The sequence below is a fragment of the Sorex araneus genome, chromosome 4, assembly GCF_027595985.1.
Source record: "Sorex araneus isolate mSorAra2 chromosome 4, mSorAra2.pri, whole genome shotgun sequence".
In the NCBI taxonomy this organism is placed as follows: domain Eukaryota; kingdom Metazoa; phylum Chordata; class Mammalia; order Eulipotyphla; family Soricidae; genus Sorex; species Sorex araneus.
The window spans coordinates 45,345,818-45,372,242 of record NC_073305.1 but is presented as its reverse complement, the minus strand read 5'-3'; the positions used below and the strand labels follow the sequence as shown (position 1 = coordinate 45,372,242).

The window sequence follows — 26,425 nt, the reverse complement described above, 5'->3', positions numbered from 1 at the left end:
GGCCCCAGAGATTGAACTCAGGGCCTCACATGCTAAATATGTGCTCTACCACTTAAATTATCTCCTAAGTGCCTAATGTGCAATATTTTCCCCCTTTTAATCAAACATTACTGAGCACTATGAGCCCTGAACAAGAAAAGACTCCCAGCCCTGAACAAGAAAAGACTCCAGTATAAAAAGAGAAATAATGAAGGAGGGTTCGTGGCTACATGAGCACAGAGAGAATAAGTGCTGTTTGTACTTTGCAGAGTCTGAAACTTGGGTGATGTGGTCCTGATATGTTTAGAAGCACCCTTACTTCTCCAGCTACCCAGTATCCCAAAATCTAATCTCGTAGAACATGAGTGGGCGGGCATATACAGGAAAAGATTTGGACTGGGGAGGTAGCTGAAAGGACTGCTAATGTGCTTTGCATGTCGGACTTCGCCCAGGTTTGGGGCATCATGGAGTCCAGAAGTTCGCCTCCTGGAACTCCATGATCCCCCAAGCACTGCCTAGTGTGGTCCAGATGAAGAATAGGGAAAAAAAAGTTTTCATCAGGGAAATGACTGTATTATTTTGGTGTAGAGAATTCGTTCTATACCTTTCCTCCTCTTTAACATTGCAGTTATGGACGTACAAGCATTTGAGAGGCTTCTCGGGCCCTGCATGGACATCATGAAGAGGAACATCTCAAACTACGAGGAACAGCTGGTGAAGATGTTTGGCTCCAGCATGGATCTGACTGATCCTGGGCAATAGGTGGACCACACCTCAGAGCCTTCTCAGTGTGACACCAAAACCTTCCAGTCAGCCACAGAACACACACGACAGAACTGTTTCTGCTGTTGCCACCACCGCTGCCATTGCTGTGGCTGTGGGCATTTATAAAACTTGAAAGTCAGCACTAAAGGATGGGCAGAGGTTCCACCCACACATCCACATTGCTTCTCAAAGTCCATTATTAGACCACTTGGAATGATCACTCCCACCCAATTTTTACATCTTTGGTTCAAAATGGCATGTCTCTCCAACAGTTTAAGTGCCTGATACAAAGTCCAAAGTGTAAACATCTTACTTTCCTCTCTTGCTGCTACTCTTGCTTTTGGAAGACACCACAGGTCTGTACAAACCTACTGTATGGTTAGAGATATCTTCCTCCTTTCAAGGAAGGATGTATTGTAGCCTTTGATCCTCTCATTTGTCCTTTAAGAAAGTCTGCATTTGTTCATAGTTGTAGCCTTTGGATTTATGATGGAAATGGTGACAGATGTGAAGGAGGTCTATGGTCCTGTGTCATTGTGCTGTCTGCTTCTTGTACTGTCTGTGTCCCACACGCGTTACAGCTCTCTTCAAACTCACAGTGACATTTAGGGGAAAACCCTTTTAGGGCCCAGCCAATCCATACTCCAAAGCACACTGATTTACCATTCAACCCACATTAGAGCAGGAAATTTGGATTTAGCACACTCGTCAGGTAGCAGAGAGCCAGGGAATGTCTTCTGGGTTGGGGGTGGGTTGGGTCTTATTTTGTTTACTCTCTGTGTGGTTTGCATGAATGAGTCATTATCCATTTATAAGGAGCCAGGGTCTAAGAGGCATCATCATTTTTTCTGACCCAATACTGTCTTGGGCAGCTCTTACCATCTCTTGCTTCATTACTCTGCCAGCTGTGTACAAGCAAAATTCTATACAGAGAACCCTTTCCTTCTACTCCAGACTTGTTGCATAGCTTTGGTATTGAGTCACCAATTTTCAAATAATTTAAAGATAAAGCAGTTTTGTTTTGTTTTGCTTTGTTTTTTTAAGAAATTTTTTTTTGGGGCCAGAGTGATAGTACAAGTAGATAGGGCACATGCCTTGCATGTGGCGAGCCTAGGTTCAATCCCCAGCACCTTTTATGGTCCCCAAGCACACCAGGAGTGATTCCCTAAGTGCAGAGCCAGGAATAAGCACTGAGCAATGCCAGGATGTGGCACCCCCTCACCAAAAAAAATTTGGTTTTTTCTCTTGGAAATTCTCTTTAGATATATTCATATTTTTAAAAAATTAGGATCTTATACAATTTCATAGAGTTACTGCAAAAATCTTCCTAATTAAAATGTTGGGGTATTTGAATTTTATTTGTTAATCCAGAGGAAAGTAAGTTAGGCTGTATTTTAAAACTTTAAACCTTTTTATTATGTTGGGCATAATTCTGATGAATCATCATAGTTAACTATATTTCAAAATGAGACTTTTTTTCTTTAGAATAACTCAGAATCAAATGCTACAAGGGATCTAAGAGCAGCATGAAATTTGCATAAAGATCAATTTGAATTTCATAGTCAAGTTTATGTTAAATCAAGAGATCCTTTCTGATTAGATTTAACTTATATAACTCAGTGAATCCCTGAGAAAGTACACACTGGGCTTTCCTGTTATGGATAATGATCCTGCATGGCCATCTTCCACTGCCCTTGAGCAAGGGACTTTTGCCATGGACATTGTGGTCAAAAGGTTTCTACACGGGGACCTGTGGATGTGGCTCAGTAGTAAAGCACTTGCCTTACTTTACTGTGAGAATGCATTCGATCCCCAGGACCACCAAAAAAAAGAAAGAGAGAATTCTGAACCGATAATCCACCACAAGGAACCTTTATCAGTTCTCCCGTTTTCTTGGGTCCATGAAGCAAAAAGCAGGACTTTTTCTGAGCTGCTCTGGGTAGCCTTAATTGCAAGCCTCAGAATTTTGAAAGGTTGAAACAAAGACTCTAAAACAGACGACTAGCACTGTGATGTGTTTTTCCCTATGAGTTTCCATGGATCTTTTATTTCTCTGGTGTTGCTTTAGTATCAAAAAAAAAGAAAGAAAGTAGACCTCGCACTTTAGAAGGCAAGAACTACACCCATTTTTTGCAAAGATAATAGGTAACAGTGGGCTTCAGGAGTAACAGAGATGCAGCCACAGACCACGTGAGGATTCTTTTTGAACACTGAGCAGATGCCCTATATGCATTCCCCATGCCAGCTTGACTTAGGTTGGCTGTGTCCTCCAGGCCAGAGTCAGTTCTATAGACTGTTAGGAATGGGCCTTTTCATCATGCCATTTTGCATAACTCTTTCAAGCCTTCCTTTTCGCTAAGACCTCTTGACATCCCAAACTTAGTGACAGTTATGGTTTTACATAAAATTCATCAAAAGTTTGTCTTCCTGCCCTAACTACAGTTTGACATGTGGGTTATTAGTTTGTCAACATAGGTTCCAAATGCATTCAGAGCCTCTTGGGAGATTGGCTTGCAGAAGGGAATCTTTAAAAGGAAGGAGCATGATTAAAAAAAAAAAAAAAAGGACACAGCCATGGACACGTTGCCAGGAGTCTGACAGCATTCTAATTCTCTTTGTAGCACAGGGAATCAAGATGGCAGACAGGTCCAACTCAGGGCTGTGGTGTTGACCTGCCCTGTACTGATGCTGCATACAGAGGAGCATGTGTCAGGATAAGATTCCTTTGATATTGTTCTCATCTTTGGATTAGAACTTCATGCCCTCTTTTCTGGCTTTGCCATTGATTTTGGATGGCAGAGAGTATTCTGAGAACATTGAGGTCCAACCTGCATTGTTACCCTTCCTCTGGCCCCCAATTTATGTTATCCACTCTCCTCTCTTAGGTGTGTTCTGAAGGGAAGGTTCATGTGCTCCCTCCTTGTAGTTGCTATTCTTTATATATAATTTGTATATAAATATTCATTGCTAGAGTCTCAGAAATCAAGGTAAAGCTTCTCTTAGAGCCTTTGTAAAGCTTTTCTGATTTAATGAGCCAGTCCAGCAAAATGGCAAGAAACGGTACTCAGCCCAGATTCTTTGCTCACAATAGTCAGTGAGAGGTCCACCAGCACCCAGCAGTTCCCTGGGCACACACCGTTTCCAGGTCGAGTCAGTGTTCAGTCCCCTCATGTAGAAATGCTGAAAGAGCATTATTTGCACAGAGAAAAAAGAAAAAGACCCATGAATGTCATCTTTTATCTTTTGTTTTAGTTGGCTAATGTTGGAATTTTTGTTAATGACATGCACTTGTAAACCAATCTTGCCAAGATACAAGTTATTTCGGTGTTTTTTTTTTTTCATTGAAATTACCTCTTGTTCCTCCTGTCTTGACTGCTGACGTTCCTCAGTGATTATAATGTCTATTTTGTGGGAAGCAGCCTTCCTGTGGGTTTCCTTTTACACACTGCAGGGCTATCTTTATACTTAAAAAAGAAAAAAAAGAAAAAAAAAACTGTCACTAACCTCATTGGGGGGGGGTTTACAGACCCATCTAGCCCACCTTGAGCAAACGAGCGATTACTCATTGTTTCTTAAATCATTGTAATAAAAAAATAATATAGTTTAGCATCATTGTGCTACCTCAAAGGTAAAAATGTTTTAAAGGTTTTTTTTTCTTTTTTTTTCTTTTTTTTGTCCTGAGTCTTATATATAGTGTTTGCGATGTCTTTCAATTTGGAATCATTTTTTAAATCATTGGGAGAATATTATTTTAATCCATTTAACACTTATATTTTAATCTCTAAAGAACAAGTGATTTGAAAGTGATCAATTCTTGCTCTGTAGTATTGAAGATATAACTAAGTCATTGTTTGCCATGTAAAAGGTTGGGGTTTTTTAAAGGAAACTCTAGGGCTTGGCTTCACACTTGATTAATAAAGGCTGACAAATCATGTCTAATTTTCTGCTCCTGCCTTGAATTGTGTTTCTCCTCTTATTTCAGGACACCTTCCATTGTAGCACTCATCTGGCAGATAAGAAATTGTTGAAGTTAAGGTATGAAAATTAGAAAACTAGAGAGGAAACCAGTGTACGTGTGTTAATATTCTCCAGAAAAAAAAGAAAAATGTTGAGTGTTATCTATTTATTATAAGGAAGTGAGTCATACAATCATGAAGGTGGGCAAGGATAAGTTTGCAAGCTGGAGACACAGGAAAGCTGATGGTTTCGTTTTAGTTTAGTCTGAAGGCTTTAGTTTAGCCAGAAGAGCTGACAGAGTTCCCATCTGTTTACTAAAAGGCTCAACCAGGAAGAGCCAGCATCCCAGTTAGGGAGTAATTAGGCAGGAAAATTCTTATTTGGGGGATAGACTTTTTATTCTATTTATGCCTTCAGCTGATTGGATTAGGCCACATTATGGAGGTCGATCTGCTTTATTCAGTTTACTCAGTCCATTGATTAATATAAATATCATCTAAAAATACCTTCTCAGAGAGGCTAGAGAGATAGTACAGCTTGCATGCAACCAATCCAGGTTCTATCTGCAGCACCCCATGTGATCTCCAGACCGCCCCGCCCCCTCCGGGAATAATCCCTGAGCACAGAGCACTACTGAGTGTGGCCCAAAACACACACACAAAAGGAAAACAAAAATATTCTCACAGAAACTCCCAGAATGTTTGACCAAATATCTGGAAACCCTAGATATTTGATGCAGTCAAGATGGCACATAAATTAACTGTCATAGCACAGTATTTGAATTCTTGGGGATGGTTTACATTGGCATACAATATATCCCTTGCTAGGGAAGATACTTGTATCAGTGAGACCCAGTGGAAATCACCTTTAGTCTGGCCCCCTTCTCTAACATGGCTATAAATCAGGGCTAGCAATCACTCAATGATCGCATAATATATGTAGTTTCTTTCCCAGTGAACAAAGGAAGCTCATTCTACTGAAAAATCACATTACAATTTGAACTTGTCTTCATCTGGCCAGTAGAAAAAGGCCAAGTAATTAGTACAAAAATACTCTCATGGTGGGACCAGAGAGATAGTATAGTGGGTAGGGACTTGTGTTGCACGTGGATGACTCAGGTTCAATGCCTGGCACCCAGTATGATCCCCTGAGCACTGCTAGGAGTTTGTTTTTCTTTCTTTTTTTTTAATTGAATCACCGTGAGATAGTTACAAAAGTGCTCATGGTTGGGTTTCAGTCATACAATGTTCCAACAACTGCCAGGAATTATTCCAGTGTACAAAACCAAGAGTGAGCCCTAAACATCAGTGGATGTGGCCTTAAATACAAACAAACGGGCTGGAGTGATAGCACAGCAGGTAGGGCGTTTGCCTTGCACGCGGTTGACCCTCGTTAGATTCCCAGTATCCCATATGGTCCCCTGAGCATCGCCAGGGGTAGTTCCTGAGTGCAGAGCCAGGAGTGACCCCTGTGCATCGCTGGGTATGACTCAAAAAGCAAAAAAGAAAACGTGGGGGCTGGAGAGATAGCTTCACAAGCTGAGTATGTGCTTTGAATGCAGGCGGTCCAGATTTGATCCTAGCACTGTATGTCTCCCAAGCATTGCTAAAGCATCCCCAAAAAAGGACAGTCAGGAGTAGTCCTTAAGTACTTTTAGTAGCCCAGATACTGTCCAAACACATAACCACAGGTGGCCCAAGAAACTGGTAGTTGAATACTCTTCTAACACAACTGGCCTAGTTCCAAAGCTTTTAAAATGAAATATGGGGGGCTGGAGCGATAGCACAGCGGGTAGGGCATTTGCCTTGCACTCGGCCGACCCAGGTTTGATTCCCAGCATCCCTGAGCATGGCCAGGAGTAATTCCCTAGTGCATGAGCCAGGAGTAACCCCTGTGCATCGCCAGTGTGACCCCAAAACAAAACAAAAACTTTTTAAATGAAATATGGGGGTGTCCCCCCAAAAAAAAAATTAAATATGGGGGGTGGGGACACAGCTCAAAGAGGTGGAACACATGCGTTGCATGTAGGAGCCCCCAGTTTAATCTCAGTATCACCAGGAAAAATCCCTGAGTAGGGGTAAATTGGCAAGCTGGAGACAATGAGCCAGGATATCCCCCAAGCAACACCAGATGTGGCCTAAAGTGAAGTGTTAAGTAATTATATACATCACTGTATCACTGTCATCCTGTTGTTCGTTGATTTACTCGAGCAGGCAACAGTAGCATCTCTATTCCTCCCAGTCTGAGATTTTAGCAGCCTCTTCTTATTTGGCTTTCCCAACGATTGGTGGCTCTTTCAGGGTCAGGGGAATGAGACCTATCGTTACTGTTTTTGGCATATTGAATACTCCATAGGTAGCTTGCCAGGCTCTGCCCGTGTGGGCAGGATGCTCTCGGTAGCTTGCTCTCTGAGGTGTGTATATATGTATATATATGCATATATATACATATATATATAACTATGATTTGTTGCCTACTGTGAACTCCATCAAATATGGTGTGGTAATTATGGGGCCCCTTGGAGGGGGTGGGCTTCAGTTTCCCTCCCCGCCCCAAGCAGAACTCCCACGGCCGAAGACCTTCGGAGCCTAGCCATAGCCATGCTCAAAGCCCCTCTCCACACGTTCGAACGAGTCTCACGTATGAAGGAACTGGCAGAGGAACCCAGGTGTGTGGGACCCGGGGCTGAGACCTCCAAGCCTGCTCGGATCGGGACTGGGCCTCTTCCGCCCAGATTCCCCATTTTCCAGTAGCTAGGCCGTCACACCCAGGGACTGCCCCCGGCGCCATGTAATCCCACCAACAGCCAACATCCAGAGACTATAAAACCAAGCTCCCAGAAGACATCTTATAGCCTAGTTTTCCCTCTGGGAGAACCTGGCAAGCTACCGAGAGTTTCCTGCCCACATGGAAGAGCTTCGCAAACTCCCCATCGTGTATTCATATGCCAAAAACAGTAACAATGATGGGTCTTATTCCCCTGAACCTGAAAGAGCCTCCAATGTGGCACCATTGGAAAGGACGAGTAAAGAGAGGCTTCTAAAATCTCAGGGCTAGTATGAATGGAGATGTTACTGAGACTGCTCGAGAAATTCGACAATCAACAGGATGATGATGACGAATTATGGAAAATGGGTAGGAAGTGTCCAGAAAACGGCCTGGAACGTGACGGCAGTTGGATAGTGGAGGTCAGCTTCTGGGGCTGGGTTCCTTGGGGCGGGGAGGGTTCTCACCCGCCCTCCTCTGGGGCACCCAAAGTGAAAACAGCCTGACACGGAGTCAAGAATGGAAGTATGACCATATAAATAAAATTTTAACTGGACAACATCTTCACCACTAAGTAAAACAAGATAAACTGAAGTACTAAGTACAATTTTGGTGGGAACCTGTTCTTTCTTAAGAACCAACATGAGGCTTTTAGCACCAGAGAACTGGAACATGCTGGTGCTGGCACTGCCATCTGGGTTAACAAATCCACATTCAAGTGTAATCACAGGTGGTACCTGTGGGTTACCAAATTTTCTGACTAAGAAAAGCTTCAAATGAGTTGCATGAAGTGAGCTAAGGGCAAAGGCTAGTACTAGAACTCAGCTCTTCTGGAGACATGTTTACTTGCTTCTCCAACCATAATTTGAGGAAACAAGATTCACATTCTGTAGGAGCTGAATAGATTATTCCATGCTGATGTTTGGTTTACAAATATCAAGGCAGTAAAAATCATGAATTTACAATATAGGTAATGAAAAATCAAGATAATGGTGCTAATCACAACAAAAATACTGACATACAATTAATTAGAAAATAGCAGGGCCTGTCTAACCAAAGAATCATTCACGTGAGGTCTGGCACATGTATGTATATATAAATATACATGTATATACACATACACACACACATATATGGGACCTCAGTTGGCTTAAAGAGCTAGAGTTCATGCTTTGTGTGCAGGAGCCCTGGATTTGATCTCCAAGTACCACATGATCTCTCAAACACCACTGGGTGTGGCCCAAAAATATAAAATATGGCTTGGCCTTTTGGTTTTGAGGATGGTTTTATTATGAAATATTAAAAAGTGCTAGAACAGGGCCAGAGAGAACAGTAGTTACAGCTCTTATTTTGCATGTGACCAACACTGACTCCATCCCTAGCATTGAATATTGTCCCTGAGCACTGCCAGAAGTAACCCTGAGCACTTCCAGTGTGATCCATATCTCCCACCCCCCAAAAATTAAAAATAGAGGTCAAAATAATGTCACTATTATAGTGTCCACAGTCTCTGTCTTGAAGAGTAAGCATCCCATGAGGACTTTGTTAGAATGTTCCAATAGGGATGGAGAGATAGTACAGTGGGAGTGAGTAGGGTACTTGCCTTGCACTCAGCCAACCTGGGTTTGATCCCCAGCATCCCATATGGTTCCCCAAGCACCACCAGGAGTCAGAAGTATCTCTTGAACAGAACTAGGAGTAACCCTGAGCACTGCTGGGTGTGGCCAAAAACAAACAAAAATAAATAATGTTCTAAAAAGCTAGGTAACTATTCCATAATAGTGATCGGAATATATTCTCAACAATCTTAGCACATCAATTATATAACAACAGAATTAAAGGGTATGACTTATAATATGCCTAAGGAAAGTAGGGTCATTACACGAGCATCCTGTAAAGTATGAATATTGTGTGCTTTACCTATTCTCTCTACAGATAAATGCCCCATCACAGATGATGACCAAACAACACAGACTTGATACTTCACGGTTGAGGGTGTGCATATAAAATGTGGTATGCCAACCACGAACAAACTGAGTGATCAGTTGTGTATTCAGATGAGTATTACCCAACTTCTGAATTAGAATGCCAGAAATTACACTTGAATAAGCTCATTTGAAGAACTAACAAATTTCAATTTTGTTGACCAGCTATGGGTATTTCTCACATGTGATTAAATAACAAGAATTGGTGAGAGAATAAGGGCTCTGAACTCTTCCAGGGGATTCCTAGACCTTTCCTCCAATGCTCATGGAGCTGACCCATTCTGTTTTTGCAGCTAGCAACCCCTGTTGTTGTTCAAGGGTTCCCCCAAGGCTCCTAATACCTGTTCCTTGGTCATGTTGATCTTCTCTCTCTTGCCTCTTCGTAAATTGAATCATTTGAACACAAGCACGCAAGCTCCCTTACCGCTGTAGTTTGTGTCACATGATTATGGCTACAGAAGCATTAGGGAAGCTACAAAAAGAGGAACGCTATATTTGGAATAAAGGGAACTAGGAACACTAGAAATTGGAATAAAGACTCTCAGGGCTGGAGCAATAGCACAGCGGGTAGGGCATTTGCCTTGCACGCGGCCAACCCGGGTTCTATTCCCAGCATCCCTTACAATCCCCTGAGCACCGCCAGGAGTAATTCCTGAGTGTACAGCCAGGAGTGACCCCTGTGCATCGCCAGGTGTGACCCAAAAAGAAAAAAAAAGACTCAGCAAGCAGAGATTCCTTGGAAATTGTCATCTTCATGTTTGTGACCTTCAACATCATGACAAGAGTTTGGCTGGAGATGCCTCTCTGCTCTGGGTTGGCTTCTGTGATGACAGAAGTAGCAGGGGCTGAGGACGTAGCTCATTGCTAGATTGTTTGCCTCACATATGTGAGGCCTGGCACCAACAACACAGAAAACGAAACAGAAAGCATAAGTTTTTCTGAAAGTGTCTCATATGAGATTTGTTTTGGGAGAGCAAAGGTGTTGGGCCACACCTGGCAGGGCAGTGCTCAGGGCTTTCTTCAGACTCCACTCAGCGATCACTCCTGGCAGTGCTCGGGAACCATTATGGAATGCTGGGGATGGAGCCCAGACCAGCTGCATTCAAGGCAAGCGTCCTCTGCTGTAATATCTTTCCAACTCTCAAGTGAAGTTTCTACCTCTTCCTCTTTGACTTCCCAACTGAAATCTTTGCTCTTGTAGGTACTTCTGTCTCTTTTATAACGCCATTTGTTTGGGAGAAGGAGGGGGTGCTGGAGATATAGCTCAATGGGCTGGAACAGTGTTTCTCAATTTCTTCCTGACTGTGGCCCCCTCCCAATTCCGTCCTATGGCCTCCTGTCATACCAATTGGTCCCCTAATCTCTGCCATGACTCCACACTTAAGCAGATTTCTCCTGTAACCCCCGTGGCATATCCTGGGGGGCCACAAGGGACCATATGCCCTCCGGTTGTAAAATGCTGGTCTGGAGCAGCTGCTTTGCATGTTGGAGGAAGTCCCGGTTTGAATCTCAGAACGTGGTTCCCCAAGTACATACAGCCAAGAGTAATCCCAGAGCAGAGTCAGCAGTAGCCCCTGAGTAAGCACCAGGTGTGACCCAAAACCCAAAACAAAGAAAAACCAATTATTGGGTGCCAAAGTAATAGCACAGCGGGTAAGGCTTGCACACAGCCAACCTGGGTTCCATCCATGGCATCCTATCTGGTCCCCCAAGCAACTCCAGGAATAATTCCTGAGTGCAAAGCCAGGAGTAAGCCCTGAGCATCATCTGGTGTGACCCAAGAACAAAAACAAAAAACCCAATTATTAACTAGAATTGTGGGTTAGTGACAGAGCATTTGCTTTTGCATGTATAATTCCCGGATTCAACCCCAGCACCAAAAAACAACCAAAAGCAAACACAGTGAGATAGTTTGGCTTTTAGTGTACAAATCAAGCAGCACCCAACCCACTGGTAGACTAGCAAATGAGGCTGACCAGCCCAGAGTGTGGAACTATGGCGAGACTGGGAGCCACCAGACAGCCCAGAAGCCAGCAGCACTGGACCCAGCAGCAGTGGCTCATCCTAACGGAAGAATGGGCATTTGCCAATCAGGTCTTAGGGAGAGCAGTCAAAACCTGGAACCAAACAAATCTCCATGGACTTTTTGGCCATTGGCCTAGCCCTTCCTTCCCTCTGCAAACTGTGTTTCAAGCCAAGGGTCAAAGTCACTGTGTACTCCGCTGAGAGCCAGGATCCAGCAATCTGCTCTCTGGCCAGGACTTCCAAGCTGAATGAGGAAACAGGGCTGAAGAGACAGCTCAAAGGGTCAGAGTATGTTTTGCAGACAGGAGGCCTGGGTTTCATCCCCAGCACCACTGAGAGCGACTCCACCCCCAACCCAGCACAGCCCAAACCAAAAGCAAACCAAAACAGTCAACAGGGAAACAGGGATGGTGTGAAGTTAGGCTTCTGTTAAGTAAGTCAAAAGGAAAAGTTCAGGTCCAGATTCATCAAGTTAAAAAATCTAGCACTTTACAGCACAACATCCAGGTATGGATGAATATAAATCCAGTCACTGAGCTGGACATTTGCATTCTGAAAACAAAAGTCCTGGGCACAAATGAACACCCGCAGCCCACACGGCTCTGCCTACCATAAGCCCAGGTCAGGAAGATGGAGGAGCCAAACCTGAAGCTTAGCCATGTGACCCCGGAGGCAGGGGAAAGACCTTTGGGGGCAGATTAGTGTCCGTCCTGGGCATATTAGAGCAGCAGATCAGCCCCTAGACACCCTGAGTCACCTTGTTCCAGAGCCATAGAACTGTCCCCAGGTCCAGAGTAAGCAATGAGGCTGCATATTCTTAGATGGCCCCAGCAATCAATTTCAACTCCATACAAAGCACTATTTTACCTGGAGCTGCAGCCCCAGTAACTCTGGAAGCCAAGGAGCTTTCCCCAAGAGCACAAAATTTGGAGCTGATCAACATGAACTACTCCCATGGAACCCCCAGTGACTGGCTGAGGCTGCTCAGCAGAGGGCGTGTTGGAGCTCTTCCCTAAAGCCTGAGCTGGCTCCTCTGTAAAGAAGGAAAACAGGTTGAGGCTAGAGTGATAGTACAAAAATTAAAAATAAAAAGGAAGGAAGACAGACTGGAAGGGGGTATTTACTCCCACCCACCAACTTCCTCTTGAGTTTTCCCACAGTCACTAGACCCGAGGATGCCAGTCTGGAACCACTTATCTGCCAGGCCGGGTCAAGACCTAAGAGAAGGAGGCTGGGGCCCAGTGTCCAGGGAGCTCCTGCCCTGTGGCCCCTAAAACCGGGCCTATAGGACTACTCAGCGCCACAGCAGTGCCTGGTACTGACAGAGCAGGTTTACAAGTGGAAATTGTAAATTTTATTCCTTATTTACTGTTCCTCCATGAGGAATCCTCATTCCCCAGGAAAGCCAGTTTTAGAACCCAGGAGGCCAGAATGCCGCACCAGGATCCAGCAAAGGTCAGGTTACAGAGTGCCAGCACAGGGACATTAGAAGAGCAGAGAATAAGGCTACTGAATGTGGGTAGTCTTCGGTAGGACTTTATTTTATTTATTTATTATTTATTTATTTGTTATTCATTCATTTATTTATTTATTTGGGTTTTGAGGTCTATATCCAGTGGTGCTTTATTTCTAGTTCTGTGCTCAGAGACCACTCCTGGTGGCCTCTGGGGCCATCTGTGGTGCCAGGGATTGAACCCAGGTCAGCAAATGCCCTACCTGCTGTACAGTCGCCCTGGCCCTCAGCAGGAGTTTCTTGGAGAGCCCGTCTGGACTCCCCACTTCCTGGATGTGCCAGAACAGGGCTTGCGTGCAGAATATGCCCCAGAGCTGCCTCTACCCTGGCCCTGTAGAATGCTTTTCCTAATAACTTTCCTGCCCTTTGTTCATAGAAAAAAAATCCTGAGGAACTATTTTCTTCCCCTCCCTCCTCTCATGGCGTACATCCCAGGGTGGTGGGGGCCGGGGGTGTGGCTCATAGGGGACCCGAGTCCTGCCCAGGGGAACAAGATGTTCCATGCTCTGTGCTGTGTGTCAAACCGTCAGGCTGGTTAGGGTGGGGTTGAGCTCTGTTTCAGGCCAGCTCTGTTTATGAAAAGGCAGGAAACAGGATTCTAAGAAATATCTGGGCCCAGAACAACTCAACACATCCAACCCCGGCCCGGTCCCTTGCCTCACCTGGTCCCTGGATGCTAAAGGCAGGAACACTTCCATATTCCTAGGCTAGGGCTGTGTGGGAGGGACAGAGAACGGCAGGGAAGCAGATGCCGACTGCACACGTGGCCCAGGGCTCTCCCATACAACCCTCAGCTCCCCTCTCCACCTCTGGATGAGCACTTTGAATATTACGAACATGCCTGAGGCAGGTCTGTGCCCAGCAACCTTCCTGTCATCTTCACCTCCCAACTCTCTCTGGCTGCTTGCCTGGCCCTCCGCCCTGGCCTCAAAGTTTCGTTTATTTGTTTGCTTCTTTGGTTGGAAAGCACAGCTTATTGTGGTAGGGTGGGATGGGGTAGGGAGGCTGGAGTGGGGAGTGGGGGCTTGGGAGACTTCTCCCAGGCTCTCGGGAGTGCAGTGTCCATCACTTGTCCAGAGGCCCATGATTCAGGATGTACTTTATCCCACGGCCATCTGGAATGAGCCACTTTTCAACCACCGTGTTTTCACACTCCTTCGTATTAAGTTTGGTCAGGCCCTGCTTCTTATGGGTCTCCTGGTGGCTGGGAGCTTGAACCTGGCCCACGGCAGAGCCTCAGTCACATACTCCCTTTTGTGCAGTTCGGTGCAGATGGACATGGGGATTTGGCCAGTGTGGGGCTTCCCCCCACATACCTGTTAAGGGGTATGTGGGCTCCAAGATATCCACATACCTATTTGGAGGTAAGGGTAACTGACCTCTAACTCGCTACACCCCTACCTCTCCGACCTGGTTTTTAAGGAAAACAGAGAAGCCAAGATTTGGTGCTCAGGGCTCCCCCTATAGTGCTCCCCACTGTCCCTTTATGAGACTTGCCTGTCATTGCCTCCTCACCTCTCATTCTAGCTGCAGCCCACCCAGAGACAGAAGCCGGCCCAGGCTGCTCCCTGCAGTCATAGCTGAATCCCATGGTGGACCCCTCCCTCTGACTTCCAAGACTCTCTTTTTAGGAGCAGCCAAATCTCCTGGCTTTCTTTCCACCTGTGGTCAGATTTAACTGCAACTAAGGTTATGGTCAGACTGGCCCAGCGTCCCACTCTAGGATCTCCGGTCTCCCTCCCCGGCAGCCAGCCCAGCTTTGGCTCCTGTCTCCGTGCTGCCTGCTCCAGTTTTATGCCTCCATCTGGAACCCCCATCACAAAGCTGGAAGTCAGGGGGAGAAGCTAGAGTCCTCCCCTCACCCTCACCCACTGGAAACTGTCTGCAAGTGTACTTGGCTTGCTTAAATTCACTTTAAATTTTTTAAGTGTGGGGGCTGGAGCGATTAGTACGAGACTAGGGCATTTGCCCTGCACACAACCAAACCAGGTTTGATCTCTAGTATTCCATATGGTCCCCCAAACACCCTCAGGAGTGATCCCTGAGCTCAGAGCCAGGAGTAAGCCCTGAGCACCACCAAGTATGACCCAAAAGCCAAATAAACAAATAGATAAATGTTTAAAGTGTGGAATATAACAAAGACAGGAAAGTTCAAGAAACAAAGACATTCTGCTCGATGAGTTCTCACAGGCAAACACTCCCAAGATGCAGCTTAGAGGGAGAACCTTGTCAGGGTCCTGATGCCGCCAATCGCTCTTCCCTGCTTTAGCCTAAATTTGAAGGTAAGTCATTACTTCCTTTGCCATTTTTTTGTTTGGGGGCCACACCTGACTATGTTTAGGCCTTCCCACTCCTGGATCTGCACTCAGAAATCACTCCTATGTTCAGGGGACAATATGGGGTGCTGGGGATTAAACCCAGATTGCATATGCAAGTCCTCTTTTTGCAAAATTAAGCTTACACTTAAAATTAAATGCATAGAGGGGCTGGAGCGATAGTACAGCGGGTAGGGTGTTTGCCTTGCATGCAGCCGACCTGGGTTCAATTCCCAGCATCCCATATGGTCCCCTGAGCACCGCCAGGAGTGATTCCTGAGTGCAGAGCCAGGAGTCAGCCCTGAGCAACGCCAGGTGTGACCCAAAAAGTGGGGAAAAAAATTAAATGCATAGAGACCAAGGAGATAGCATAGGAGGCAGGGCACTTGCCTTGCATTTCAGCCGATCCTGGTTTGAAACCCAATACTGTGTATGTTCCCTTGAGCACCACCCATCATCACTTCCAAGCACAGAGCCAGGAATAGTCCCTGAGTACTGCCAGGTGTGGTCCAACCCCAGCCCCAATTAAATGCATAAGGGAGAAGCCACTCTAATCCCTAGTTTTCTGCAGTTTCTCTTGTTTTTCTTGTTTGCTTGTTCCTGTCTTTGCTTCTACAAGATCCTCTTTGGAACCTTATTGTTGCAAGGTATGTGTTCCCTGCATTTTTCCTTGCTTTCTCCAGACTTCCAGTGAGAACCCTTCCAAGGAGCCCAATTCCAGCTTTCAAGTTACTTCTACAATGCAGCAAGAAAGAGCAGTCTCGGGACTGGATTGATAGCACAGCAGGGTACTTGCCTTACATCTGGCTGACTGGGGTTCAGTCCCTGGCACCCTATATGCTCTCCTTAGAACTGCCAGGAGTGATCCCTGAGCACAGAACTAGGAGTAAATCCTGAGCACCACCAGATGTGGCCCCTAAACAAACAAACAAAAAGATCAATTCCTGATCACTCTGCACAAATCAGAGTTGAAAATAGGTAAGGGGATATACATGATAACCTTTCAGCATCTGTATTGCAAACCATAATGCCCAAAATGATGAGAGAGAGTGTGAGACACACAGAGAGAAAGGAGGGAGAGAGAGATACAGAGTGAGAGAGGGAGTGAGAGAGACAGAGAGAGATACAGAGAGAGAGAGAGAGAGAAAGAGAGAGAAAGAGAGAGGTGCCTGCCATAGAGGCAGGCTGGGGTGGGGGGAATTGGGGTGAGAAAAACTGGGGACATTGGTGCTGGGAAATTACACAGGTGGAGGGATGGGTGTTGGAACATTGTGTGACTGAAACCCAATCATGAACAGCTTTGTAATGCTCTATCTCACAGTGATTCAATTATTAAAAAAAAAAAAGTATTCGTTTCCATTGAATCCTGCCCAAATGAAAGATTTACTAACAGAATAAATGTTCTTATTTGAAGGCACTAAACATGAATCACTTGTAACAAAGCATAATAACCAGCAAGGAGGTACAAAATGTCTCTAATATGCCTTTGTGGATGGGGCCTTCCTTAGCAGATGTTTTCCACTCACATAATATTCTAATAAATATCTGTGATCATAAACCTTGTAGCTCGGTGCTTTCGTTTCTACAAATGAGAATTCCAAGATTTATTATAAGATAAAAAAATATGTTTTTGCTTACTGGAGTTTGCCAAGTTGCTCCAAATTGCTTTCCAAGCAGGCTGCAATCCTTCATCTTTTGTCAACAATGTTAGGATAAATCCTTTCCCTTCCATCCCAGTAAAGAACTATTGATGCTCCTTTTAATTTTTATTATTTTCAGCCATACCTGGTGGTGCTATCAGGGACAACTCCTAGCGGGGTTCATGGACCATCTGGAATGCCAGGGATCCAACTTGGGTCAGCTGTATGCAATGCAAGTGCCCTACCCGCTGTAAGACTACACAATCTCTCTGGTCCCTAATGCTGCCTTTTTGGTTTGATTGGGGGGATACCCGACAGTGTTCAGGGCTTAGTTGGCTCTGCCTGATGCTGCTGTAAAAAATTTTTTTTGTTAGTCTACTAATTATAAAGAAACCTAAATAACTGCTAAGTACTTTTTTATTGTTAGAATTTTAGATTCACAGTAAAATTCAAGTGAAAAATACAAAGTACAGTGGATAAGGCTCTTGCCTTGCACATGGATGATCTGAATTTGATCCCTGGTACTTCATATGACTCCTGGAACCCTGCCAGGGATGATCTATGGCAGAGTAAACCCTGATCCATAGCTGGGTGTGGCCCAAAAACAGAAAGAAGAAAAAAGAAGGAAGGAAGGCATGGAAGGCAGGCAAGCTGGAAAAGATAGGAAAAAAGGAAGGAAGGAAAGAAGGAAACACCCACTTCTTCCTAATGGTTCTGGACAAGTACATAATGGTATGTGCTCACTATTATAGTATCATATCTCATATATTATGAATAATTTTGCTGCCCTAGAAAGTCCCAATCTCCACCTACTAGTCTCCTCATCCCCACCTCAAAGACATGGCATGACTGACCTTTCACTCCCTCCCAGTTTTGTCAGTTACAATTTTCACTTTGGTTTGCATGCCTTGCCTTCTGATGAGTCCGCACATCTTTTCACGTTATTAGTTTCTGTTCATAGCCTTCCTATGCTTGGTCCTCTTCCTCCTTTGCTGACAAATCCAGATTTTGTTGCTCATGGCAAATATCCGGTCTCAAATGATAGTCAAATCTCGACCTCAGGGGCTGGAACAGTAGCACAGCAGGTAGGGCGTTTGCCTTGCACGCAGCTGATCCGGGTTTGATTCCCGGCATCCCATATGGTCCCTTGAGCACCGCCAAGAGTAATTCCTGAGTGCAGAGCCAGGAGTAACCCCTGTGCATCGCCTGGTGTGACCCAAAAAGCAAAAAAAGAAAAGAGAAGTCTGCAGAAGTAGTCACTGGAGGGCATGAGATTACTTGAGGGAAAGGGGTGGTCAACCTTGATAACAGACCAACAAGAAGGATGTCGCTGAGTTGAGATCTGGACCCACACACACCACACCAGGGATTAAGTTTGTCTTTTCATCTGTTCCTGTGTGTGCTTGTGCCCATGCAGCATGGATCAACTCTAGGGCTTTATACACACAGAGCATGCACTCTACTTCTATATTCGAGCATTCATTTTCTCATATATTATCCTTTAAAACTATAGGTTGCATATACTTTAATAAGATTTTACAAGTCTCCTAAGGCCAGAAAGATAGTACACAGTTTAAGGTGTTTGCCTTGAATGCAGCCAATCTTGGTTAGAATTCCAGCGTTGCATACAGTTCCTGAGTACAGCCAGGAGTCACTCCTGAGCACGAAGCCAGGAATATCTAAACTCTACTGAGTATGCTCCCAGCCTGCAAAAAAATCCTTATAGGTTTCCCATCTAGTAAAATTCTTATATTTGGGGCTGAAACAATAGTATAGTGGGTAAGGCACATGCCATAGACATGCTGATCTGGGTTAGATCCCCAGCAACCCATGTAATCCCCTGAGCATGACCAAGAGTGATACCTGAGTACAGAGCCAGGAACAAGCCCTGAACATCACTGGGTATGCTCCCCCAAAAAGGACAACTTAAACTTTTCTTAACAAAGATTCCTGTATACTTCATAGCTTTGTTGTCATTAATTTTGTTTTATTTCTAGTATTTTATTTGTTGTAAGAGCTTTTTTAATTTTGTGTAATATATTTCAAATATTTATAACTTCTAATTTTTATTTTATTTTAATTGTAGGCATAATAATTTAAAACACTGTAATGACAGAGTTTCTACACACAGCATTTTAGCATACCCTCCACTAGGGTTTTTGTGTCTGATTACATTTGCTAGAACACAAAGACAAGATATAATAAGAAGAATAATGATGCTGGGGTAGGAAAGTGGTTGAGTGGTAAAGTGCATGGCTTGCATGCAAGGAGACTGGGTCCAATCCATAGCATGCACCCATCTCCTACCACCTGCTCCCCTCCCCCGCCAACAAACACACACACACACACACACAATAAAGTTGACACCAGTCCAATCTGTTTAGTTCCCAATTTTAAAAATAATTGTTTTAGTGTTTGGTGTATGTTGATTTTTTAAATAATTTTTATACATTTTTTATAAATGTTATAAATAATGGTCTTCTTCATCTTTTTAATGCCTATCATCTAAATCATACCTTCTCTGTCTTGTGGTCATTCCCGCTATCTTCTAATTCTTGCTGGCCTAATCTCTCTCTGCCAACTAAAGAGGGTGTCCCTGTTTAGTATCAGTGTATCACTGTCAACCCGTTGTTTGTCAATTTACTTGAGCGGGCACCAGTAATATCTCTATTACACTCAGCCCTGAGATTTTAGCAGTTTCTCCTTATTCGTCTTTCCCAATGAGTGGAGGCTCTTTCAGGGTCAGGGGAATGAGACCTATTGTTACTGTTTTTGGCATATCGAATACGTCACGGGTAGCTATCTTTTACTGTATTTGGGATATGAATACGCCATGGGGAGCTTGCAAGGCTCTCCCGTGCAGGCAATAGACTCTTGGTAGCTTGTCAGGTTCTCCAAGGAGAACAAGGCTGTTAAATGTCGAGCAGACGCTTTGCGGCTGCGCGCTTCCGGGAGCTAGGTCTTACAGTCTCTGGATGTTGGCCGTTGGTGGGATTACAGGGCGCCAGGGGCATTTTGTGGGTGTGGCTGCCAAGCTACTGGAAAATGGGGGATCTGGGTGGAGAAGGCTCAGTCCCAATCTGAGTAGGCTTGGAGATCTCAGCCCCGGGTCCCGCACACCTGGGTTCCTCTGCGGTCCCTTTATGTGTGAGGCTCGTCCGAATGTGTGGAGAGTGGCCTTGAGCATGGCTTTGGCTGGGTTCCAGAGGTCTTCAACTGTCAAGGCTCTGCTTGGGGCGGGGAGGGAAAGGCAACCCATCCCTCTGAGGGGCCCCAGAGAAGACAGCCAGGCACAGGGGGCAAGAGACTCTGCTTCACTCTCTTCCGGGAGCTTGGTCCTATAGTGTCTGGATGTTGGCCGTTGGTGGGATTACAGTTTAGTTTAGTATGATAAAAATTTTTTTGACCTTTTTCAGTTCATAATTACTTTGGTTTTATGTCTATTCAATTGGATTATATGAAACTATCACTGGTGTAAGTAAAATGTTTACTGTTAAGTAAATTCATAAACAAGAGTAATACTTTTAGGGATCTATACTTTAAGAAGATGTCATTTATTTAATTTTTGCTCTGATTACTTAAACATTTTATTCCTTTCTCCATTCCATTAGTGGCTACCTTCATTCTCTAGGCATGAGGACTGGGAGAGGAGGTGGTAAATAAAATGCCTGTTAGAGGTTGGAGATGTGGCTCAGAGGTGGACTTGCCTTGCATGTTTGAGACCCTTGGTTCAATTTCCAGTACCACCAGGAGCAAGGCCCTGAGTCGTCCTTGAGTCCTTGGGTATGGCCCAACAAATCAAAGGGTAAGGTGGCCCTTATTAAGGATAGCTGGCCTGAATTCCTAGGAGGCAATGTTTTTTCTATCTAGTAGCTTTTTACATTTGTTTTGTTTTTCGGGGCCCTCCTGACTCAACACTCAAGAATTACTCCCTGCATGGGCCGCACGTGTGTGCGGCCTCTCCACAGCTGCACGAGCATGACTGACTCCAGATGCCAGCTAAATTTTTCGGCATGGGCAGCTCCTCGCAGAATGTCTCCAGACTGAGAACTAAGCGGCAGCCCGATGCCTGCCCAGGAGGGGAAAGGTATTTCTCTCTCTCTCTCGCCTCTTCCTTGCCGGGGGTGAAGGGCGTGGTGACCGCCATATTATGAGGACCACAGATGGGATTTACAACTGCAGCAAAAGGATGCGAGGGTGCTCTTGGGAAGGTGGGTGGCAACGGCCTCTCCTGCCGCCAAGATGTGATCCCGGGGTCCACACGTGTGTGAGGCCTCTCCGCAGCTGCACGAGCGTGACTCCAGATGCCAGCTAAATTTTTCGGCATGGGCAGCTCCTCACAGAACGTCTCCAGACTGAGAACTAAGCCTCGGCCGATGCCCACCCAGGAGGGGAAAGGTATTTCTTTCTCTCGCCTCTTCCTTGCCGGGGATGAAGGGCGTGGTGACCACCATATTATGACGACCACAGATGGGGTTTACAAGCTTGCAATGATCCAATATCTGGAAGAAATCTCCCTGGACTTAGTTGCTAAAGTACAGAAATCCAAAACCTCATATCTCTTCACAACAGGTCTGACTCTAGTGGGGTACTCCTAACAATAATAGTGAGGTTTGTGTTGAAATATTGAATGTAACCAAAGTAAATAGAAAGTAAAGTGAAATTTATCAGTTACAAGGCGGGGGGGTGGTGTGGGAGGTGGGATGGGAGGTGTACTTTTTTTTTTTTGGTGGTGGGATATGGGCACTGGTGAAGGGATGGTTGTTTTAGCATTGTATAACTGAGACTTAAGCCTGAAAGCATTGTAATTTTCCACATGGCGATTCAATAAAAAAAAATTCTTAAAAAAAAAATACTCCCTGCAGTGCTCAGGGGAACCACATGAAGTGTTGGGGATCTAACCCAGGTCAGACACTTCAAAGGCAAGCTCCCTAACCCCAGCCCTAACCCTCACTGCAACCCTAACCCAGCCCTCCCTGTACTATCTCTCCCATCCCTCCTCATGCTTTTATGCTGTATATGTCTTCATTGGCTCTGAGCTGCTTCTTCCACTGGATCTCAGCACTTTCTTCCTATTCCTCCGAGATGCCAAACTTGTTCTTTTTGTGGAGTCTCTGAACTTGCTTTCTGCCAGGAATAACTTCTCATCGATCTTTCTGTGCTTAGACAATGCCTTTGGTTTGATATTATTTCTCATGATGCCCTCTTACTCCACATTTTCTGCTGCCCTGACCATATTCCGCACATTAACTCGACTCCTTTCCTCCATATATTCACACTGCCCAAAAGTAAATTGTTTTGCTTATTTGCTTTTGTGACGCTGTGGGCTTGAACCCAGGGCCTCACACAAGCAAGGCACTTGCTTGACAACTGAGCCACATCCCCAGCCCTACAGGTGAACCATTTGTTCTGTCTGTGGTTTTTGTCCTTCACAGTCTGCCTGTGAGGGGCTGAAGCAATAGTACAGCGGGTAGGGTGTTTGCCTTGCACGTGGCCGACCCAGGTTCGATTCCTAGGATCCCATATGGTCCCCTGAGCACCGCCAGGAGTAATTCCTGAGTGCAAAACCAGGAGGAACCCCTGTGCATCGCCAGGTGTGACTCAAAAACAAAACAAAACAAAACAACCCACAGTCTTCCTGTGAATCCTGCTCTAGGGCAGGGATTTGTAAATCATTCACATGCTGTGGCCATTCTTGTCATGCACCCAGAATGCAGCCCAGGTCAGCCCTTGGTCAGCACCTGTGGAAGAAATGGAATAGTGAATGAATGCCAGGGCTGCCTCCAGAAGAATGCCAGGTCCAGTCTCAGCCCTATAAGTAGGAACCTGGGGGTGGGAGACCAAGTGAACTGATGATGGTCTGTGAAGGCCTGAATGCAGGGTGGCTGGTGAGCTCCCTCCTGTGGTGACAGCACCCACCTTAGGTCCTGCAGTCGGAGTCAAGGATCAAGAGCAGGACTTGGGCCGGAACCTATTAGTAATTCTGGTGGGGAAGGAAGGGACTTTGCGTTTGACATGTGCTAGCCTTGTTCTGGGGTGCTGTACTATCTCTCTGGAACCACATTTACTCATTTTTATTTATTTATTTTTCTTTGGGGGCCACACCTGGTGATGCTCAGGATTCCTCCTGGTTCTGCGACTAGGAATTACTCCTGGTAGTGTTTGGAAGACCATATGGGATGCTGGGGATCACACCTGGGTGTGAGTAAGGCAAGCACCCTACTGGCTGTACTAGCTTTCCAGCCCACTATTTATTTAGTTTTGTGTTTGGGGCCACACCTCGTGGTATTCAAGGCTTACTCTTTTTTTTTTCTTTTGCTTTTTGGGTTCCACCAGCAATGCACAGGGATTACTCCTGGCTCTGCACTCAGAAATCACTCCTGGTGGTGCTCAAGGGACCATATGGGATGCTGGGAATTGAATCGGGGTCGGCTACGTGCAAGGCAAACGTCCTACCCACTGTGCTATCGATCCAGCCCCCTGAAGGCTTACTCTTGGCTCTGTGCTCAGGGAACATTTTTGGTGGGGTTTGGAGACCTACATGGGGAGCAGGTACCTTGCCCGCTATACTATCTTTCCAGCCCACCCATTTATCTATTCTCATAGAGCTTATCACTTAACATCACATGGCTTTCTTACACTCATTATGTCAATGGGCATTTCTGGAAATTTCTTGGTAATTGAGGTGCTCAGAATTTATTCATAAACAACAATCAGAGAACCTCACCTCACAGAATTAATTTTGTTCTAGTAGAGGAAGGAAGGCAATGCTGTATAAAAATATTATATACTGGGCCAGAGAGACAGTACAGGGGCTAAGGCGCCTGCTTTGTGTGCAACTGATCTAGGTTCTATCACCAAGAACCAGAAGTGATTATTTGAGTACTAGGTATGGCGCCTGAACAAAACAAAACAAAACAAGACCAAAAACCTACCTTAAAAAGGGGATGATAAAGTGGTAACTGCTATAAAAAATAGAGAAGGGTAAAGACATAAAAAATGGGGCCAGATACAGTCTCTGCAGTGCAGGTCTGAATGGGACTGGAAACCTGTGCAAAGCATAGCCCAGATCCTGGAAATACTAGGAATGCTTCCAGGTCAGGATATATGAGAAAGTTTTAGAGACTGTGAAGGAAGACAGAGGACAAACAGAGGCAGCTGCAGCCAGAGGGGTAGCAGGACATCATGAGGCCATGGCCAGGTCAGGTCATAGGGATATGCTCCTGTAGGGCTCTGAGCTGAACCTGAGGGGATCTGACTGGACTGTTCACGGGCAGAGCAGGAGACTGGGAGGTGGCTGTGACATTGCCTGGAAGTGAGATGGTAGTAGCCTGAACTAGGTGAGGACCTGGCCAGAAGTGGTCTCACTAGAGAATAGGAAGGAAGTGAGATTGCTTTCCAGGGCTCTTGCTCTGAGTGTGACAGTAACTCGAGGTCCATAGAGGTATTTGATCTGAGCACTGAGGAGAGGCCACTGCTATCTCTTGTGTAGGAGAGGTGGGTCGACACATATGGGGGTGATGCTGAGCTAAGGTGACAGAAACTGAGTCTGAGGCACCAAACAGGAATTAGAGCACAGATGCCTTTGTGGGAACTGGACAGTGAGTTTGGAAGTCAGGATGTTCTCTCTGGACATGCACATTGATAGATATTGACATCTGAGTGGAATCTCAAGGCATCAATCTGTATAAGATCATGAGGAAGTAGTGTACACAGAGGTAAGAGGAGGGACAGTCAAATCGGATAAAACCAAAAGGTCATGGAGTTGAGGAAGCTCCCCTAGGGAAGGTACAGCCAAGTTCAACTGGACACAGGAAGTCTTTCCTGCCCACACCCACAAGGACAGGCATTCTTATTTTATTAATTATGGGGGGTGGTAGTGGCAGTAGTTCTGGGAAGGTTATTCCTGGCTGGGTTCTTGGGGTCACTCTAGGTGGTGCTCAGAGGATTGACTCAAGGACTTGTGTGCCAGTGATGAAATCTAAGCCTCCTGCTTGCAAAGCAAGCACTCCCTTGCTCAAGGGCAGACATTTAAAAAATGGTATTTGCTCACTGCTATATTTGCACATCGGTCGGCAACTACACCACCTCTGCTTCACTGATGACATTGTTCTAATAACACCAAATATCAGCCAAGCGGCATGAATGCTGGTCGACTTCAACCGTGGGTGTGGAAAGGTTGGACTGCTGCTGAATCTCACAAAGACAATGTTCATGAGAAATGGACTAGTTGCTGACATTCCATTTGCCCTCAATGGAACGAACATCTCTGAATGCAGCAGTTATGTGTACCTAGGCCAAGAACTCAACATGACAAATGACCTGGCACCTGAACTGCGCAGGATGAAGAGAGTGGCCTGGAACGCCTTCAAGAGCATCGAAGAAGTAGTTAAGAGGATGGCGAACCTCTGGCTCCAGGCACATCTTTTAGACTCCACCGTTCTTCCTGCACTAACATACACCTCAGAGACCTGGGCCCTACGAAAACAGGATGAGAATGCTATTTGGGTCTCCCAAAGAGGAATCGAAAGAGCTGTGCTTGGAATGTCACCTTTCATTCAAGTGAACGAAGGAATCTGGATTTTCGATCTCTGTTGATGATCAAGAATCAGGGACACTGTTTGTCACGGTGTCAAAAATCAGATGGGCCAGACATATAATGCGATTTGGAGATGACCGCTGGACTAGAACTGTTACCAACTGGATTCCATGGGATATCAAAAGAATGCATGGCCACCCACCTACGAGATAGTCAGACTTCTTCGTCAAATCCCTGAACAAACAGTTTGAGGCTCTTTGTATTCCTGGAGCGACCAGATGCCAGATGCCATTGGACTACACTAGCACACAACAGGGATGAATGGAGATGTTACTGGCACCCGCTCGAACAAGTCGATGAACAATAGGATGACAAGTGACATATTTGCACATGGAAACTCAAAAACTACTTGTTGGATGAATGAAAATATTCATGAATCCACATTTCTGCAATCCCTAATCCACCTCCCAGCACAAGGGGCTGCAATACTGGCCTTCTTTAGAGAAAGCAAGGATCATATAGGAAGTTCTCTCCATTCTCAGCAGCACTTGCCTCTTCTTTTAATATGGACATTCCCTCAGGTGAGAACCCTTATGGTCTACACAAGTGGGATGAGCCTCCCATAAAACACATCACAGTGTGGGGTTTGGTGGGACCTTTGTTGGGGATAGGGTAATCAACCAATTCACAGAAGAACTCAACGGCACATTCCTCTGTCTACTTCTCTATAGCTGGTTATTTGTCCACCTGTGCACAATAATAACCACTTTTTTGCTACCATCTAGAGCCACTGCTTTTTTCCCTTTTCCCATCTGTCCACATCCAATCCTCTATCTCCTAACCTCATCAGCTTTGCAGGTGGACCGTCTTGATGTGAACACTTAATGTCCCACATCCAAGTAAAGCCCTCCGTCGGGGGGGGCCAAAAAAATGACACAGCA

General features: G+C 45.3%; 1 protein-coding gene across 1 annotated transcript in view; it reads left to right on the top strand.

Annotated features, from left to right (window-relative positions):
- PRKAR2A (protein kinase cAMP-dependent type II regulatory subunit alpha) overlaps positions 1-4,697 on the top strand; it is a 93,149-nt gene extending 88,452 nt beyond the window's left edge. Inside the window, exon 11 of the mRNA XM_055134325.1 lies at positions 608-4,697. Coding sequence (XP_054990300.1) covers positions 608-741 — 134 coding nt within the window. The 3' untranslated portion in view covers positions 742-4,697. The remainder of the gene's footprint in view (positions 1-607) is intronic.
- Positions 4,698-26,425: the final 21,728 nt, after the last annotated feature.